This window comes from Rhinoraja longicauda, chromosome 22 (assembly GCF_053455715.1).
Source record: "Rhinoraja longicauda isolate Sanriku21f chromosome 22, sRhiLon1.1, whole genome shotgun sequence".
Lineage (NCBI taxonomy): Eukaryota > Metazoa > Chordata > Chondrichthyes > Rajiformes > Arhynchobatidae > Rhinoraja > Rhinoraja longicauda.
In genome coordinates, this window is record NC_135974.1 from 38,231,255 (window position 1) to 38,251,736 (window position 20,482).

The following is a 20,482-nucleotide window of genomic DNA, read 5'->3' on the forward strand; positions in this document are numbered from 1 at the left end:
TCCTTGTACCACTCAGGATCGTTTGACCTGGATTAATCTGTGAATGTACCTCGCGGTTCATCCATGGTTCCGGTTGGGGAACACTCGGCTTGACTTCGTCGGCACGCAGTCTTCTACGCACTTGGTGTTAAAGTCAGTCAAGGCAGTGGCATACTCATTAGGGTTAGCTGCGGGATCTTTGAATATGAACCTGTCCACTGACTCAAAGCAGTTGCGTAAGATGTCATCTTGTGTCTGTTGACCAGCATTTCGCTACTCCCTGGACTTCGGATCCCTCTGCACTATGTAATATTCCTCTGCACGATGTAATATCATTCCATAAAACACTCATTTAACTTTCTTGCCAAATGGGAAGTTTCTCGTTTCCCACAGTAAACTTTATTTGCCAGATCTTTGCCTCAACTAATCTCTATCCCCTTGTTGCCTCATGTCCTCGTCACACCAGTTTCCCACTATTTACATGGCATAATTTAAGAATAAGGGTTAGGCCATTTAGAACGGAGACGAGGAAAAACTTTTTCATGCAGAGTTGTGAAGCTGTGGAACTCTCTGCCTCAGAAGGCAGTGGAGGCCAATTCCCTCGATGCTTTCAAGAGAGAGTTAGATAGAGCTCTTAATGATAGCGGAGTCAAGGGATATGGGGAGAAGGCAGGAACGGGGTACTGATTGTGGATGATCACGGTGAATGGCGGTACTGGGCCGAAGGGCCGAATGGCCTGCTCCTGCACGTATTGTCTATTATCAGCAAATATTGCAATATTAATTTTGATGCCTTCATCTAAGTCATTTACACAAATCATAAAAAGTTCCTGGCTTAAAAAAATATTTAGAATTAGCACCTTTTTGTTGCCTTCTAGAAATCTATCTTTAACCATGAATCTATTACTTTAAAAAATAACTGCCTTTTTTGGGTGGGGGCATTGGGGTATGTTGCAGATATGTGACCCACTGCAAGAGAATTTTCAGCAGTCTTTAAGCCTTCAATTTCATTTATTATTGGCTGCAGTATTAGCATAGCAGTTTAGATAGTGCTTGATTTATTCTGCCTTCATTATCTTTGCAAAAGTTCCCGATGTACATTTTGTGCAAACTTGGCACTTGGGAGTTCAGCAGCTGCTTCATTTTATCAGATATCAACATTCTTGAAGGTTAAACTCCCATCAGCAAATATTGCAAGCAGTTTGCATGTGTAAGGTTTTATTATTTTACTTGCCCTTTATCCACATTTCCTAACTTTTGCACAGTGATTGGGAACAGGAATTTTGTTGGAGTCATCATCTTCCTCTTAAAAATCACAACTTTGTAGCCATGTTAACACTCTACTGAAAGTAAGCATGCAGATACAGCAGGCAGTGAAGAAAGCTAATAGCACGGTGGCCTTCATTGCGAGAGGATTTGAGTTTAGGAGCAAGAAGGTCCGACTGCAGTTGGACAGGGCCCTGGTGAGACCGCACCTGGAGTATTGTGTGCAATTTTGGTCTCCTAATTTGAGGAAGGACATTATTGCTATAAGCAAGTTTGGTATTCTGACTGAGCACTTTGATGGCAAGAACAGGAAGGCAGTTTATTATCTGAACGGTGTCAGATTAGGAAAAGGGGAGGTGCAATGAGACCTGGGTGTGCTTGTACATCAGTCATTGAAAGTAAGCATGCAGGTACAGCAGGCAGTGAAGAAAGCAAATGGCATACTGACCTTCATTGCGAGAGGATGAGTTTAGAAGCAAGGGGGTCCTACTGCAGTTGTACAGGGCCCTGGTGAGACCGCACCTGGAGTACTGTGTGCAATTTTGGTCTCCTAATTTGAGGAAGGACATTATAAGCAAGTTTGGTATTCTGACTGAGCATGCGCAGGTCATAGGTCGCGGGGGCATAGCATTGTCGCTAGCTGATCTGCATGTAAACAAACCTTCGTTTCATCTGTTTTTTTCCAGTTTTTCTCCATAGAGGTAAGAAAATACTGTTTTCAAAATTGTTATTTTGGTGTGTATATATGGTTAATTAGTAAAAACAACGATGATCTTGTAGGTTTTTTTGCTTTATGCGGCGAGTTCCCCTCAACTCTCCCCGACTCTTTAACTTGTCCCGAAGCAGTGAGCATGCCTGCAATCTGGTGCACGTTTGTTGCAGCACTGAAACAGGTTGAAATAGATAACGCTGTCCTTAACTTGCATCAAACTTTAACCATGACAAATATTCTAGCCTCAAAGATGAACCGTGACTCATTCAGACGTCTCTTGATAGTTATTGAAATCATACATTTCATTTCATTCTCCACCCCCTCCAAAACAAAGAATAATAAAAAATGCTTGTTATTCAGTCACTATCTCGCTCACTCACTGAAGCATAAAGCATAAACTTACAAAATCATCGTAGTTTTTACTAATTAACCATATATACAACAAATTAACAGTTTTGAAAACAGTATTTTCTTACCTATACAGAGAAAAACTGGGGGAAAAAGGATGAAACAAAGGCTTGTTTACATGAAGCAGATCAGTTGGCGACAATGCTATGCCCCCGCGCCCTATGACCTGCGCATGCTCAGTCGGAATGCCATACTCACTTAGTGAGGGAGTGCAGCGTAGGTTCACCCGGTTAATTCCTGGGATGGCAGGACTGACATATGATGAAAGAATGGGTCGACTGGGCTTGTATTCGCTGGAATTTAGAAGGATGAGAGGGAATCTTATAGAAACACATAAAATTCTTAGAGGATTAGACAGGGTAAATGCAGAAAAAATGTTCCCGGTGTTGGAGGAGTGCAGAACCAGGGGTCACAGTTTAAGAATAAGGGGTAGGCCATTTAGGACTGAGATGAGGAAAAATATTTTCACCCAGATAGTTGTGGATCTGTGGAATTCTCTGCCATAGAAGGCAATGGAGGCCAATTCACTGGATGTTTTCAGGAGAGAGGTAGATTTAGCTCTTGGGGCTAAGGGAAATGGGGAAAAAGCCGGATTGACGTACTGATTTCGGGTGATCAACCATGATCATATTGAATGGCGGTGCTAGCTCGAAGGGCCGAATGGCCTACTCCTGCACCTATTTTCTATGTTTCTATGTCTATATTTATAGCCACCACCACTTTCCACCCCTCCTTATCCATTGGTATTTGCCAATCATGTGTTGTATTTTTACATAGGCTAGAAATCTGAAATAAAACCACAAGATTCCTGAAAAGATTGAAATAATGATGGTGGCGATAATTTTGCCCCCTCGATTGAAATGAGATTTCGTACAGTTGCTGTTCAATTATGGTATTCTTTCTAGCTCTGATTTTTTTTGTATGATAATTATTAATATGATAAAATTCAACTTGCAATTTGAGAGGAAGATGATGAAATCAGATGTGTTGACAATTCTGCTCAGTAAAGGTAACTGCGGAGGCATGAGGGGGGAGCTGGCTAAAGTTGATTATAGATATAGAGATTCTAGCAGGAGCAGCAATGGCAGGAGTTTCTTAGAGTAATTGGGAAGGCACAGGATCTTTTAATCCCAAAGAGGAAGAAAGAATTTCTTGGGAGAATGGGGTGACCGTGGCTGAGAACAGAAGTCACAGACAGCATAAAAGTAAAAGAAAAGGCATATAATATTGCAAAGATTGGTGTGGAAACTAAAGCATTGGGAAGCTTTTCAGAAAAACCAACATAAAGCAACTGAAAAGGCAATAAGGGGAGAAAAGATGGAACATGATGGTAAGCTAGCCAACAATATAAGAGGATACCAAAAGTTTCTTCAGTGAGAATGGGCCCGCACCTGTCCTCCACTATCACCCTGAGTACCGGCACACCACAGGGCTGTGTTCTGAGCCCCATGCTCTACTCCCTCTTCACACACGACTGTGTTCCTGCATTCGACACCAACACCATTGTCAAGTTTGCAGACGACACAACGGTGATCGGGCTTATCACCAACGGGGATGAAACAAACTATAGAGCGGAGGTGCAGAACCTGGCGGACTGGTGCTCGGATAACAACCTGTCCCTAAATACCACCAAGACCAAGGAGCTGATCATCAACTTCCGTAGGTCACATAACGGGGAATATGCCCCGATCTCTATCAACGGGGACAGTGTGGAGAGAGTGTCCAGCTTCAAGTTTCTGGGCACTCACATTTCGGAGGACCTAACATGGTCCAATAACACTGCTGCGCTGGTCAAGAAGGCACAACAAAGACTGTTCTACTTAAGAACACTGAAAAAGTCTGGTCTACCCCAACAGCTGCTGACGACCTTCTACCGCTGCACCATAGAGAGCATCCTAACGCATGGCATCCCTGTGTGGTACCTCAGCTGCACGGAGGCAGAAAGGAAAGCTCTACAGCGGGTAGTCCATAGAGCTCAGAGGGCCATCGGAACACAGCTACCAGACTTGGAGGGGATCTACAACACACGATGCCTCAGAAAAGCCACCAGCATCCACAAAGACTCTTCACACCCTTGCAACAGTCTGTTCGAACTCCTTCCATCGGGCAGACGATACAAGGCCTTCTCAAGTCAAGTCAAGTCAAGTCAAATTTATTTGTCACATACACATACTCGATGTGCAGTGAAATGAAAGTGGCAATGCCTGCGGGTTGTGCACAAAAAGAATTACAGTTACAGCATATAAATAAAGTTAATAAGTTACTAAACATAGCACAAAAAGTGTCGACAAAAATTTAGTCTCTGGGGTTATCAAAGTTGACAGTCCTGATGGCCTGTGGGAAGAAGCTCCGTCTCATCCTCTCCGTTTTCACAGCGTGACAGCGGAGGCGTTTGCCTGACCGTAGCATCTGGAACAGTCCGTTACTGGGGTGGCAGGGGTCCCTAATGATCTTGCTTGCTCTGGATCTGCACCTCCTGATGTATAGGTCCTGCAGGGGGATGAGTGTAGTTCCCATGGTGCGTTCTGCCGAACGCACTACTCTCTGCAGGGCCATCCTGTCCTGGGCAGAGCTGTTCCCAAACCAGACTGTAATGTTGCCGGACAGGATGCTCTCTACAGCCCCAGAGTAGAAGCAATGAAGGATCTTCAGCGACACTCTGAATTTCCTCAGTTGTCTAAGGTGGTAAAGGCGCTGCTTAGCCTTACCCACCAGTGCGGCAATGTGCGTTGCCCACGTCAGATCCTCTGCGATGCGGACTCCCAAGTATTTGAAACTGCTCACCCTATCCACAATAGACCCATTTATCTCCAGTGGCGTGTACGTCCTTGGATGTTTAGCCCTTCTGAAGTCCACAATCAGCTCCTTTGTTTTAGTGACATTCAAGAGGAGGCTATTGTCCTGACACCAGAGTGCCAGATCAGCCACCTCCTCCCGGTTAGGCCTTCTCATCGTTGTTGGAGATCCGGCCCACCACCACAGTGTCATCAGCAAACTTGATGATGGAGTTTGAGCTGAACCTGGCCCTACAGTCATGTGTGTACAGGGAGTACAGTAGGGGGCTAAGGACGCAGCCCTGGGGGGATCCTATGTTCAGGGTGAGGGAGCTAGATGTGTGTTCCCCCATCCTGACCACTTGGGGCCTGGCAGTGAGAAAGTCCAGGACCCAGGCACACAGAGGGGTGCTAAGCCCCAGTTCCAGCAGCTTTTCAACCAGTCTGCTGGGGACTATTGTGTTGAATGCTGAACTAAAGTCAATGAACAGCATCCTCACATAGCCCCCCTGGCTGTCCAGATGAGAGAGAGCGGTGTGTAGAACCTGGGAGACCGCATCATCCGTGGACCTGTTCGGACGGTATGCGAACTGTAGTGGGTCCATGTTGCGAGGAAGGAGGGCGCAGATGTGCTTCTTGACTAGCCTCTCCAAGCATTTCATGACAACTGAGGTGAGGGCCACCGGTCGGTAGTCATTTAAACACGCTGGAGAGGCATTCTTTGGCACCGGTACAATGATGGATCTTTTGAAGCATGCAGGGACCACGGACTTTGCCAAGGAGAGGTTGAATATTGTGGTGAGCACTGGAGCAAGCTGAGTAGCACAAGACTTTAGTACTCGCCCAGATATACCATCTGGGCCTCCAGCTTTCCTCGTGTTCACACGCGTCAGAGCCCACCTCACCTCATGCTCGGACACCGAGAATGTGTGCACATCCCCGGCGGTGGATCCCCCTCCAGCCTCGCTAGCCAGCGCCCCTTCGGTGCTGTTTTTAGACGGCGAGCTGGTGGTGTTACCCGTCTCGAACCGTGCGTAAAAAGAGTTCAGGTCATCAGCTAAGGAGGAGCCGGCACTTCCGGTTGAGGGGGTGCTGGACCTGTAGCTACGCCCACACCTCCAGACTCAGGAACAGCTTCATCCCCAGGGCCATAGCTGCTATGAACCGGTCCTGCTGAGCCCGATGGCCACAACGCATAGATCAACTTGCACTTTATCCTGTCTAAAAACTGTTACAATTGTTTCGTTTCGTTGGGTTGCTGTTAATTACTTAAATTATTGCATCGTATGGGAGGCGCATTCCCAATCTCGTTGTACCCCTGGGTACAACGACAATAAAGATATATTGTATTGTATTGTATTGTATTGTATAAAGAGTAAAAAAGAGGCAAGCGTGGGCATTGGGCTGCCTGAAAATGATGTTGGATAGGTAGTAATGGGAAACAAAGAAATTGATTACTTTTTTTGCATCAGTTTTTGCAACAGCAGACACCAGCAACATACCAGAAATTCAAGATAGTCGGGGCAGAAATTAATGGAATTGCTTTTACAATAGAGAAAGTGCTCGGGAAGCTGAAAGGACTGAAGATGAATAAGTCCTGGACCAGATGGACTATACCCCAGGGTTCTGAAAGAGGTTGCTTTAATGATTGTGGAGGCATTGGTGGTGATCTTTCAAGAATCCCTAGGGTCAGGAGTGGTCCCAGAGGACTGGAAAATTGCAGATGTTATTCTGCTGTTCAAGAAAGGACCGAGGCAAAAGAGGGAAAACTATAGGCTGGTTAACCTGACTTTAGTGATTGGTAAGATTGTAGAACCATTATTAAGGACGAGGTTTCTGAGTGCTGAGGAGCTCATGATAAAATAGGCCAAAGTCAGAATGGTTTTATGAAGGGTAGATATTGGCTGATAAATCTGTTGGAATTCTTTGAAGAAGTAAAAAGCAGGACACAAAGTGGAGTTAGTGGATGTTGTTTACTTGGATTTTCAGAAGGCCTTTGATAAAGTGCCCCACTGCTAAACAAGATGAGAGGCCATGGAGATGATACTAGCATGGATAGGAGATTGGCTGAATTGCAGAAGGCAAATGGAGTAAAGAGAGCTTTCTCTGGTTTGATGCCGTGACCTGTGTTCTGCAGAGGTCGGTGTTGGGTCTGCTACTTTTGTATATCAATGATTTGGCCTGGTTTGTAGATGAATTGGTGAAGGGGTTGGTCTTGAGCAGGGAGTCTGAAGAAGGACTTGGACAGGTTGGGAGAGTGGGCAAAAAAGTGGAAGATAGGTTACAGTGTAAGTGGGTGGTCATGCACTTTGGTAATACTCCTTTGCCTTTGGAGAATTGTGAACAGTTTTGGGCCCCATATCTGAGAATGAATGTGCTGGCGTTGGAGAGGGTTCAGAGGTTTACAAGAATAATTCCAGTTGGTGATTAGGTTAACGTATGCTGGGTTAGGTTAACGTATGCTGGGTTAGGTTAACGTATGCTGAACATTTCACAGCTCTGGGCATGTACATGGGTGAAAGACTGGGCTTAAATTGCAGAAATAAGACAAGTAGGTGCATGATGATCTGAATCTAAGATAATATACAAAGTATCCGTGATGAGGATATGGAGGTAGAAATGAAAGCACTATTACACATTGAAGGAAATGAGCAGTCTTAGAAAAGACAACCTTACCAGTGTGACTTCTAAATTGGCGTCAGCATTTTACTTAATTATTCACTCATTTGTTATCTTAAATGGCGAGTGATGTAGCTGATGGTTATATTCACAAAGAACAAACAATTCTGCTCTCAGCTGTGTAGAGATTATTGCAATATAAACAAGCTTTGATAATCATTTAGCTACGATTTGGTAAGGGGATGTGTGCGTGGTGATAGTTTTTTGGTTGTCATATTTGTGGACTGACAATTCAATTTGAGCTAACATATCCGTTTGTTCTCCTCCAGAAGAGGGCATGGACTTGAAATAGGTGTGCAAAGACACTGGTTAGTTTGTATTTGAACACTAAGCTCTCCAAGGATCATTCTTCTGATTGGACATGATGTATGTTTCCGTCAATCTTAATTTGTAGCTTTTGTAAATAGAGTTCTGTAAATATATTTAACTACTTTTCCTTAAAATCATCCAGTTCCTGAAGTGATTGTATTTTCTGGTTTAATTTTAGAATTTGAATAAAGGAAATGAAAAATTATGAAAGTGTGTCTCAAGCATACAACAGTGTTTATTTTAAATTATGTTGCTTTAAGTCTTGGCTGATTATAAAAGAAGTAACTTCAACAATAGAAAGTTTGGAAACTGTATCTGACTCTTGACTTTGATATAAGTACAGTATGTGGAAATTTACTTTCTAATATATTTTACAGAGGGAATATTTTGTTTTAGTGTTCTCCCTTTAAACACAACAGACCTCCCAACCCTTCCGAATTTGGCGGAACGTTTCTTTTCCGCGATTCCGATTTCACCTCACATTTTTCCGCAAAACACATACCTCGCCACTGGCCCCACCTCCCCTGGCCCGGCCTCCCCTCGCCACTGGCCCCGCCTCCCCTCACCGCTGGCCCCGCCTCCCCTCACCGCTGGCCCCGCCTCCCCTCGCCGCTGGCCCCGCTTTCCCTCGCCGCGGGCCCTGCCTCCCCTTGCCGCTGGCCCTGGCCCGGCCTCCCTGCGCCGATGGCCCCGCCTCCCCTAGCCGCTGGCCCCGCCTCCCCTCGCCGCTGCCCCCCCCCCCTCGCCGCTGGCCCCGCCTCCCCTGGGTGAGGGTGGGAGTGGAGGTGGGGGGAAAGGTGGGGAGGGGAGGGCGGGAGTGGGGGGAGGGGGGAGTAGGGGATAGGCGGGAGTGGGGGGGTGAGGGGGACATGGACTGTTGTGATTTGCTGTTGTAGACCACTGGAGCAAGTATGTCTTCAATGAAATTAGGTATGTGCAGTTTTAAATGAAACTCTTTCTTCAACCTAGTCGTACATCTTGTGTAAGGAAAAAGCAAAATAGAGAAAACAAAACAAAACAATTTTTTCTTTGTGTTGTAAAAAGTATTTCTGTTCAATAACCTTTCTATAAATAACAGAATGTACTCATGATAGGCCTGACATTGTACATGTAGTCCAAGAACTACAGACTGTTGGAAATAATAGTAATTTTTCACACATGAATGTAGCGCAACGCTTACGCGCATTTGGCATGCATACTTTTTTGCTGAAAAGTTGCATTACGTGCCATATTATGAATTTTGATGTAAAATTCTGAATTTTGGACATCAAAATTCTGAATTTGTAAAATCAAATGTTGGGAGGTCTGACACAATATTCTTTTGCTGGTGTATAACAATCCATAAATGCCTGCTTTAGGTAGGAATGTCTTCTTGCATTAAATGGTTGTATTTCAGATACCTTTGGCAACTGAGAAGCCAACTTACACAAGCGCATGTAAGCATCAGAAATATTTTTGTACATTTGTCCATTTCACGATTACATCTGAGAAGAGTCACTTAAAGGAAGATTGTCAATAACTTCAGAACTGATAATATTATTTGAGATGGTAAACAAGCTCTATTATTTGTATACTATTAAACCACTGAATTTTGTTTAATCGGGCATTACATCACATCCTTTGCAGACTCACGGGAGTAGGAGTTAAAACATCACTCCAAAATTTAAGTTCATAATTGGGACTGATAATTCTGTTCACTGCTGAAAGACTTGTATGTTGTTAGAGGTGGCAACTTTTGACTGAAATTCAATCTTATTGGGCAACTTGGAAGTTGATATAGAAGATCTCAGGTCCTATTCAGAGCCCCTCCCGGTCTTCCATTGAGCTATCCAAAACCTCTCTCTTTTATTTAATTGCCTTGGAACAATCTTGAAATCTTTGTTGAAACAAAAGGTAATTGTGTGATATTCTTGTATGTTTCTTGCAGTACTGAAGTGTGTAAACTTGGCTTCCAAATGTGCTGGATTTATTGATCCTTTATGCTCAAATACCAGATGCTGTTAAAGTTCTATCCGCGCTATCAGACAACAAACTACATTAGTCACCTTAGGAATGAAACAATACCTTTTTATTCACACATGCAGGAGTGGGAGAGCAACCCTGAGTATGGCTACATACTCACTGTCCCTCGTGGTCCTATTTTCTTCCGATCCCAGTTCCTTACCAGTACGTAGTCTCCTGGTAGTATGGACTCGACCCCGTGTTCTACTGGTAGTGACTTCTGTGCCTCTCGTACCTGGGAATGCAGGACTGATAAGGCATGTGCATAGGTAACTAATTAATCGCTGAGGGCATGTAGGTCAAAACTAACTTCCAAGCTCTTAGTCCCACCCCAGGGGGTACGTAGCGGGCAACCGTACATTATTTCGGCTGGTGTTAGTTTAGTAGCTCCGTGTGCGGTCACCCTCATTTCAAAGAGGGCCAAGGGAAGGACCTTAACCCAACTCTGCCCTGTTTCCTCCGTTAGTTTAGCCAATTTAGTCTTTAGGGCTCCATTTGCCCTCTCGACCGCTCCGGCGGCCTGTAGGTGGTGAACACAGTGGAATTGCTGTTGATTGTTAAAACGCTGTTTAATGTTAAAATGCTGACACAATTCTTCATTAATCTTTGTGATAAAGTGGGGGCTGTTATTGGAACTAATGCAGCCCAACCGAGATATAATCTCTTTTAAAATAAGTGCTACCGTAATCTCAGCTGGCGCATTTGTAGTTGGCAAGGCTTCAATCCACCGACTAAACAAATCTATGATTACTGAACAATACTGATAACAGCGTGCCCGTGTAATCTCTATGAAATCTACTTGTATGCACTTGTGTGCACAAGGGTCGGGCTGGCATCGGTGTCGCTCCCTTTGGACATTTTACTGTCTTTCCGGGATTGTTTTGCCTGCAAATTTCACATTCCGAGACTTGTTTTAACGCCTCCTGGCGAATTTTGGGATGCCACCATGTTTCTTTTGCCATCCTGGTCATTCTCTCCTTACCAGCATGCTTAAGGGAATGTATATAGTGTAAAAGAACGGGCAGAAAAACATCAGGTACACAAACTTGTCCGGGAGGATGAGCCAGAGGCCCGTCAGGGAGTCAATGACGCAGCCCTCTCGTTTCCAAAGATCGCGCTGGGTTGCAGAGGCATCCCCCTGCATTAACTTTACATCATCGATTTCTGGCAAGGCCGTTCTGCCTACTAGAATCTTTGGTTCTATGGGGACCAGGGTGCAGGATACGCAAGCTGCTGTGCGGGCAGTGATGTCAGCAAGGGTATTTCCCTGGGAAACGTAGTCGCGGCTGCTCGTATGGGCATTGCACTCAATAATGGCCAGCTGGGCCGGGAGGGCTAGGGCTTGCAGTAAGTTTGTCACATAAGTTGCATTCTTGACTGATGTTCCAGAAGAGTTAAGAAATCCTCAATGTTGCCAGAGGGCGCCGAAATCGTGGGCGACTCCAAAAGCATAGTGGGAGTCCTTGCCTCGAATGCACTCTCGGGTAACTGCAAATACCTCTGTTATTTAACTTTCTCACCGATCCTCCTTCCTCTTCTGCCTCAGCCCTCTCCCTTTCTTCCTCGTCCTCCTTTTCAGTTTCCCAGTCGACATCGGTATCATCTTCTTTTGGGGGTGCCCTTTCCTGTGGGGGTGCCGTAGCCCCCACCCGACGGGATCTTAGTGGGGGAGTTCCTGCTCCTAGGGGCTGGTGGCCAACGGCATGTGGGGGAGGTGGCCTACACCATTCCCGATTTTGTTCCTCATCCCCCTCTTCTATAAACAGAGTCGCCATGCCAGACAAAGGGGCCCCGGCATTATTTTGCTTAGGTTTCCGTTTTTGCATTGCCAATTGTTTATTATTCTGTTGGCCAACCGTATTCTTTTCTATACTGCTGCCCATTCTGTATCCATCTGTCACTTGATCTTTAATGAATCATCATGTTACCCACAGGATCATCAAATCTGCAGACCCTGATATAATATGTGTCGATGGTTTAATTGATGATCAGTTTAAGTCCAGGTCAAATACAAGGGAGTAAATAATTAGCTGTGACCATCCTAGTGTATAGGTGGCACAGCTACTGCACTAGTGTACGGGTGGCACACCAGAGACCCAAGTTCGATCCTGACCACCGGTGTTGTCTGCATGGAGTTTGCATGTTCTCCCTATGACTGCATGGGTTTCCTCCGCATCTCAAAGACGAGCGAGTTTGCAGGTTAATTCTCTGTAATTGTCCCTGGTGTGCAGGAAGTGGATGAGAAAATGGGATAAGATAGAACTCGTGAGAACGGGTGATTTATGGTTGATGTGGTCTTGGGCGGCTGAAGGGCCTTTTTCCATGCTGTATCTCTAAACTAAACTAAATTTGTGATCACCAGCTGTTTCGTTTGTCAGATTTGCCATTCCATTGTTTCTGCTAACGTAATATTAACAGTCAAGCTTATCTGAGAGTTAGCCGATTGTAATCAACATCTGGACATATCCTGCAAAGTAATTCTAACACTGTTGTGAGCAACTTTTCAGGGGTTACACTAAATCAGTTCTTTTGCTTCAGTGCCGTGGAATTTTGAGAGGTGAAAATCATGATATAATTGTCCTTATTTGTTGACTGATTGTAATGATATTGATTATCCCTTCACGAAAGACCCAGACAATATGTGATGGAATCATACGTCAGTGAAACATTAATTGTTATAACAATCTGATGTTTGGAAAGCGCATTTTAAAATGCATTTCAAAGGATTCAGAAGAATCAAACTTTGTTTGGATTGGGGATAAACAAAGACGACTGCTCACAACACTTTTATAATAGCCTGGATTTTGTGGTAAGCAACAAACAAATGGTGCCAAATATTTATTAGCCGTAACATTTGCCCACAGGCTTTCAGTAAATTGTTTCAAAAGGCCAAAGCACTTACTACATCCTCTTCAGAAATCCAGTATCTGTGTAAACTAGACAAACGGTGTATCTAACAAATATAACAAAGGTATTGCATAGTGGCACACAGTGCCTTATGGTGCCGGAGACCCGGGTTCAATCCTGACAATGAGTGCTGTCTGTATGATGTTTGTGTGTTCTCCTTGCTACCACAGGGCGTTTCTCTGGGTGCCCTGGTGTCCACCCACATTTCAAAGATGTGCAGGTTTCTAGGTCCATTGGCTTCTGTAAATTGTCCCTAGTGTGGTGGATAGAACTAGTATAAGGGTAATTGTTGGTTGGCATGAACTTGGTGGGCATATGAGCCTATTTCTACACTGTATCTCTGAACTAAAAACTGAAAAACAAAATCACAAAGAAGAATTAATAATAAGTACAAAGTTCTCAGCAGGAAGTTAGTGTTAATTAGAATGTTAATTTAATGCAAAATTATGTACAAAAAGCAGGAAAAAAGTTACAAAGTAATATTAGGATTGAGCAGTTGGAGGGGATTGTGAATTTATACCTTCAATAATAATTAAAATCTTGAAGAAATGATACGTCATGTTTGAAGCTGTGGAACTCTCTGCCTCAGAAGGCAGTGGAGGCCAATTTCCTGGATGCTTTCAAGGGAAAGTTGGATAGAGCTCTTAATGATAGCGGAGTCAAGGGATATGAGGAGAAGGCAGGAACGGGGTACTGATTGTGGATGATCAGCCATGATCTTGGTGAATGGCGGTGCTGGCTCGAAGGGCCGAATGGCCTACTCCTGCATCTATGGTCTATATACAAGTAAATTTTCAGTGTGGGAGCAGTTGCTTGGTACTCTTGTGTAAAATGCCGCAAAAAAATTAACTTTCGCTTCAATAGATTAACTTTTAGTGGCCCATTTTGTGAGTATCTTTTGGTTAAACTCATTTTCTCTTTTGCTATGTATTGGCAAAGCACTGTAAGCAAAGCTTTACAAGGAGCGAGGAAACTGGTCAGATGCTTCCCATGTCTGCTGTCTTGTATGTAGAACATTATGGCGCATTATCTTTGGTTTGATCCTGACCTTGTGCTGTCTGCGTGGAGTTTGCATGTTTTCCTAATGAATGTGTGGTTGGATCTCATGCTTGGATTTCTACTTATTTGGATATTTTATGTTGTCACTGATGCAGATGGTTGGCAGGAAAATTAGAGGATGGTTGGTCATTTGGAAGAGATGGATTACAGGTAAATAAGTGAAATGGGATTATGTTTAGGCTTATCTCCTCGTATTGAGGTAGGACGTAGAGCTTTGTTTTGCATGTAATCAAATCAGATATGGAACATAAATACAATCAAGCCAAACTTGAGCACAATAGATTGAGCGAAACGAAGATAGAGACTGCAAAATATAGTTCTCTGCATTGTAGCATTACAGTACCAAAGACAAAGTCAAATGTCCACAATGAGGGAGAGGCGAATCTGACTGTACCCTGGCTTATGGAAGGACCATTCAGAAGGCTAATAGCGGGGAAGAAGATGTTCCTGAGTCTGGTACGTGCTTTCAAATTTCTGGAACCTGACAGGAGCAAGGAGAAGAAGGCGTAACCAAGGTGGGAAAGGGCTTTGTTTATGTTGGATAATTTCCAGGGCAGCGTGAGGTATTGACGGAGTCAGTGGTGGGGAGTTTGGTTTGTGTGATAGGCTACAACTCTTAATTTCTTGTAGTCTTGGACAAAGGTATTCCCAAACATAGCTATGATGCAACCGAACAGTATGCTTTCTATGTTGCATCTGTAGAACGTTGCAAACGTCATTGGGGACATGCGGAATTTCCTTAGTCTCCAGAGGAAGAAAATGCAATGATATGCCTTGGTTATCGCTTCAATATGATTCGTCCTTGATATGGAAACGTGGAAACATAGGTGCAGGAGTAGGCCGTTCGGCCCTTTGAGCCGGCACCGCAATTCAATATGATCATGGCTGATCATCTAAAATCAGTACCCCATTCCTGCTTTTTTCCCCATATTCCTTGATTCCTTTAGCCCGAAGAGCTAAATCTAACTCTCTTGAAAACATCCAGTGAATTGGCCTCCACTGCCTTTTGTGGCAGAGAATTCCACATATTCACAACTCTCTGAGCAAAATTCCTCATCTCAGTCCTAAATGGCCTACCCCTTATTCTTAAACTGTGACCCCTGGTTCTGGACTCCCCTAACATCGGGAACATTTTTCCTGCATAGAAACATAGAAAATAGGTGCAGGAGTAGGCCATTCGGCTCTTTGATCCTGCATCGCCATTCAATATGATCATGGCTGATCATCCAACACAGTATCCTGTACCTGCCTTCTCTCCATACCCCCTGATCCCTTTAGCCACAAGGGCCACAACTAACTCCCTCTTAAATATAGCCAATGAACTGGCCTCAACTACCTTCTGTGGCAGAGAATTCCACAGATTCACCACTCTGTGTGAAAAAAAAATTCTCATCTCGGTCCTAAAAGACTTCCCCCTTATCCTTAAACTGTGACCCCTTGTTCTGGACTTCCCCATCATCAGGAACAATCTTCCCCATCATCGGGAACATCTAGCCTGTCCAATCCCTTAAGAATTTTATATGTTTCTTTAAGATCCTTCTGAATTCCAGTGAATACAAGCCCAGTCAACCCATTCTTTGATCATATGTCAGTCCCGCTATCCTGGGAATTAACCTGGTGAACCTACGCTGCACTCCCTCAATAGCTGTAATGTCCTTCCTCAAATTAGGAGACCAAAATTGCACACAATACTCCAGATGCGGTCTCACCAGGGCCCTGTACAACTGCAGTAGGACCTCCTTGCTTTTAAACTCAAATCCTCTCGCAATGAAGGTCAGTATGCCATTTGCTTTCTTCACTGCCTGCTGTACCTGCATGCTTACTTTCAATGACTGATGTACAAGCACACCCAGGTCTCGTTGCACCTCCCCTTTTCCTAATCTGACACCGTTCAGATAATAATCTGCCTTCCTGATCTTGCCACCAATGTGGATAACTTCACATTTATCCACATCATTGTGCATCTGCCATGCATCTGCCCACTCACCCAACCTATCCAAGTTGCCCTGCAGCCTCATAGCACCCTCATCGCAGCCCACTCTGCCACCCAGCTTTGTGTCATCCGCAAACTTGTAGATGTCACATTTAATTCCCTCATCTAAATCGTTAATATATATTGTAAATAATGGGTCCCAGCACCGGGCCTTGTGGCAACCTACTAGTCATATATCATTGGTAATATTTACCCCAAGGAGCTTGAAGCACTCAACCATTTCTACTTTGGCACCATCGAGTCATGTGCTCCACCATGCTTCCTGAAATTGTTAACTAGCTCCTTCATCTTGTTGACATTGAGGAAGAGGTTGTTGTCTTGACACATGAGACAAGTTCTCTATCTCCTGCCTCTACTCCGTTTTGTCAATGTTTGTGATCTGACCCACCATAGTGATGCCACCTGCAAACTGGTAGATGGAGTTAGAACCATATTTGGCCGCACAGTCGTGAGTGTAAAGAGATTATAGAAAGGGACTGAGAGCTCATTCTTGTGAGGTTAGGGCGTAACCCTAATTATTGTGCAAATAATTAATGTAAATGCTCTGGCATAAAATTCAGTGGGCTGAATGGCCTCGTATCATGGCTACCAGAAGTTGCCTTCCTATTTACTTCTTAATAACACTGATAGTCTCAATTACTCCTGCATAAGATGGGCGGATGTTACATGAATGTAATGTTTTTTAAATATCAAGATCCGTTGGTCAGGCATGTGAATTTTCCGCAGATTTCCGCGTTTTTAAAATTAATTGTCCACGCTTTTTGCATGATTTCCACGTTTTTCACTTTGTCAAATAAACAGAGAAGTCAGATCAAAAAAATAAATAAAAAATAAATAAACGATGTATAGATTTGTAATAAACGCGAGGGTTCCGCAAGAGGTCGCTAGGGGTCCGACGAGAAATCCCCCGCGCCCTGGAAGTCTCCCCGAAAATGTGGCACCTAGGCTGAACAAGGCAGCCAATCTCGACCTCATCGGGTCTTCCATGGCCGATCGGTGGGTTGAATTTGCAACCTGCGGCCGGGGCTATGGAACTCCAGCCCAGCTGGAGCCAGCAAATCTATTCCCATAGCCAACTTCCTAGGCCTGCTGGATAAACCAGCAAAGCTCTGGAACCAAGAGTGCCCGAAAATCAGTGATGGAACTGTAATGAGTAAATATTAAATTTAAGTGCAAGATTATATAACTAAATTAATTAAGACAAGGTTAAAATATAAAACACGGCAGAAAAACCGATTACCACCTTTTTGGGCTGATTATCAATTAATGTGCAAATTTACTTCAAAATGTTATTAGTGTACAGTGACATATTCACATTATTTTCTAATGTCTGTTTTTACTTTGAAATGCACTAAAAGAGGCTTGAAACTGGTCATTTTGTCAGTAAATTTTCAACAAAAATCTAGTTTATTTACCCCCCTTGTACGCCTCGCGCAAACGCTCAGCTCTTTTCCTCTTTTTTTTACCTCACTCACATGCCTGGTTGATAAACAAATCAAATTTTATATTGATAAACTTAATCTCTGTCCATTTAGTATATTTAAAATTTTTGTGCTGCAATTTTCAGCACCCTTCATCTGCACAGCTGCAGATGTTGATTGCTTACTTGTATAACCTCTTGGACTTCTCGATGCTGTCCAGAAATTCTGAAAGTTCTTGATGCTGTCCAGAAATTCAGAAAGTTATCATACGGTGACATTTAATTATGTGATATAGGAAAGGCATGACCTCAGCTGATGAGCCTTTTGTTTTAGTTTGATGCCTTAACATACACTGTATCAAGGCTATTTGACGGCAATCTGGAGCAGGAATATGATTTGATTTTTCGGTCCTAAATTGAGAATATTGTCCAATTATGTCACTACTGCCATGCATCAGTTATGATCAACTGAAAAAGCATGATGTGAAAATGGAACTGGAATGTTCATTTTTGCTGGCTCAACAACAGGATCAGTATTAAGTTGTGTTTCTTTTGTTGCTCCTAAATGTTTTAACGTTTTATGTGTATGTAAATGTTCCAATCTGACATGACTCTATGACTGCCTTTGGATCAACCCTGTTATATTTTTGGCAAGTTGAGAAAAGTGAAATAGGTACGAACGACTGCAGAAGCTCACAATGCCAAGTACATCAGAATTCCCGGTTAAGATTAATTTAGATTTCTAAAAAGTGGAAGCATTTAAGTGAAAAAGTCAGGGACATTGAGGGTTCGCTTCTGTAGAGTCCTATTGTAACTGCTAATGTACAATGCAAACGGTCTCTTATGCATGCAAGTCTGCGCTCTTCAATTAAAGTATTGCAGTATGCACAAAGTAATGTGGCAAAGTGAGAAAAGATGAGCAGTGTGAATCTTTTAATAGTGAATTGTATGCTTGTGACACGCCTGTTGCTCAACCAAAGCTTTGGTGCTCAGGTTTGAAAGAATAATTTTATAGTAGAATATGGTTGTTCTTATCACAGAGAAAGCATTTACCTCAACTTTAGTATGAGTACTGCTTAATATAGATTGAGCTTCGGAAGTCTTGTCTTTCCTTACTCCCTGGTGTACATCAAGGTTTGAGTGTGCTGTGGAAGTTATTTGCTATAGAGAATTGGCACAAATACTTCAGGGATTGGGGAGTTGAATTGTTTTAGAAGAAGGTGCATTTCTTATTCTGGCCAATTATTATAACTATTATCATAAAAACAGACAGAGTGCTGCATTTGAGACTGTTAGGAAAGGACACTCCATTTTTAGCTGCAGAGAATTTGATTCAGTGACGATTTTGTGATCCAACCCAAGGAATACTGGCGTGCGTTTCCAAATTATTCCTATTCCTGGAAATAGCTGCCTAAAAAATTTTCATTTTACACACAGATAAAAACGTGGCTACAAACTTTGTGCTGAAGAGGAACTATTCTGAGTCTACTGGTAAGATATACTGTGTGTCTGATGTACAGTGTAAAACATAGAAGAGCTTCTCAATCAATTTATTCTTGGCTGCAGGAATGCAGCGGGTGCATCGTATAATAATTGGGCTTTTGAATGTGAAGAATATGTTGCTTTTTGAACAAAAGTCTCAAGTCCCCTTGTCCTTTTTATCCACTTTTTCATCCTAATTAACTGTCTCTTTGATTTTGTGACTTGTGTGCTCTCATCGTTCCGTATATTTCATTCTATTCTTGCTGATCTTCTATTTTTCTTAAGTGGTGCCCAGTTTACACTGGAGGCTTTATTTCAGTGCAAACTGTGCCAAAAATATTTAAAGTGTGTAACGGTCATAAGATCGCAGTTGCGGCACAGCGATCGGCGTTCCTATTACAATGCTGCCAGTGTCAATGGCTTTTCATTGCACTGCTGAAAGACCTGTAGGATTGGCCAATGATGTCGCTTGGATACGAATTTGCATCGTGATACAGGCACATAATGCAAATTTAGTTTCCTAGACTCTTCTGTGCTTGTGCATGCCGTTTGTATTGTGAGTCGCACTGCTGTGGTCTGACGATGAAATGATTCTGCTTTATGCCGGAAAAAATGGTTCAATTTAATTAACAAATGCAACTTCAGTTATGGGCAATGCTTCATGCAGTGAGTCAATCGTAAATTATTTGATAATATTTAGAAATTACCTGGTCGTATTTGGTATATTTTTGGACACTTATATAGCATTATTCAGCAAGCACCAGTTTCATTTCAGTTTAATTTAAAAAAACAAGTGCCCTGAGATTGAGCAAAATTTAAAAAGCATTTTAAGCAGAAACATAAAGATCATATTTTGTTTCCCACCCAAAATGCTAATAAGATGGCATTTCCTTTGAGATAAATTCTGAAGTGTCTGGCTGGGGAAAGTCTGTCTATGTGCAAGTACGAGTTAGTTGCTTTTGAAATGTATGTACACACAACCTTCTACGCCTATCAACCCATTTTCATAAATATTTTAAAGGCAATTAAAAAAATCGGTGTGTTTATTTTCTGTATCTGTAATGTGCGGATCTGAAATTTGTGGAATGTCTTCCAAAACTGCTGATTTTCACATTGGGATCATTGGGTATATCTTCAATAAAATGCAATTCCATGTTGCACATGTTCTGTACAGCTTTATTTGTGTAAGCTGAATTTTACGGTTGGTGCTGCATTTTTACTTTCAAAATTTGTTTTCAAGCTGAGACTGTTCTGCGCTTTGGGTTGTATTTCTGTCAGAAATTCTAAATGAAATTACTGTTATTTTTGTCACCATCCTATTAAAACCCTAAAACGACACCAGAATGTGGATAATGCACCTGCTGTTACTCAATTCATAACTACTGCTCAACTCCATAGAAATGTGACGTGTAAACACTTGTTAGCCATAATATAGTTAGTTAGGAATTGTCATCCTTTTGCAGTCACCTTTCTGCTTTCATCTAATAATTGCT

General features: G+C 43.0%; 1 protein-coding gene across 10 annotated transcripts in view; it reads left to right on the plus strand.

Moving 5' to 3' along the window:
* dlgap4b (discs, large (Drosophila) homolog-associated protein 4b) overlaps positions 1 to 20,482 on the plus strand; it is a 306,821-nt gene that overhangs the window by 258,284 nt on the left and 28,055 nt on the right. For 8 of the 10 annotated variants that reach the window (XM_078419195.1, XM_078419193.1, XM_078419194.1 and 5 more), the window contains one exon: positions 18,945 to 18,998. The exons of 1 other annotated variant lie outside the window; for it this stretch is intronic. In XM_078419195.1, coding sequence (XP_078275321.1) covers positions 18,945 to 18,998 — 54 coding nt within the window. Of the gene's footprint in view, positions 1 to 18,944; positions 18,999 to 19,552; positions 19,656 to 20,482 lie in introns of those variants that run through there. One more of the 10 variants, XM_078419202.1, reaches the window with a different exon arrangement.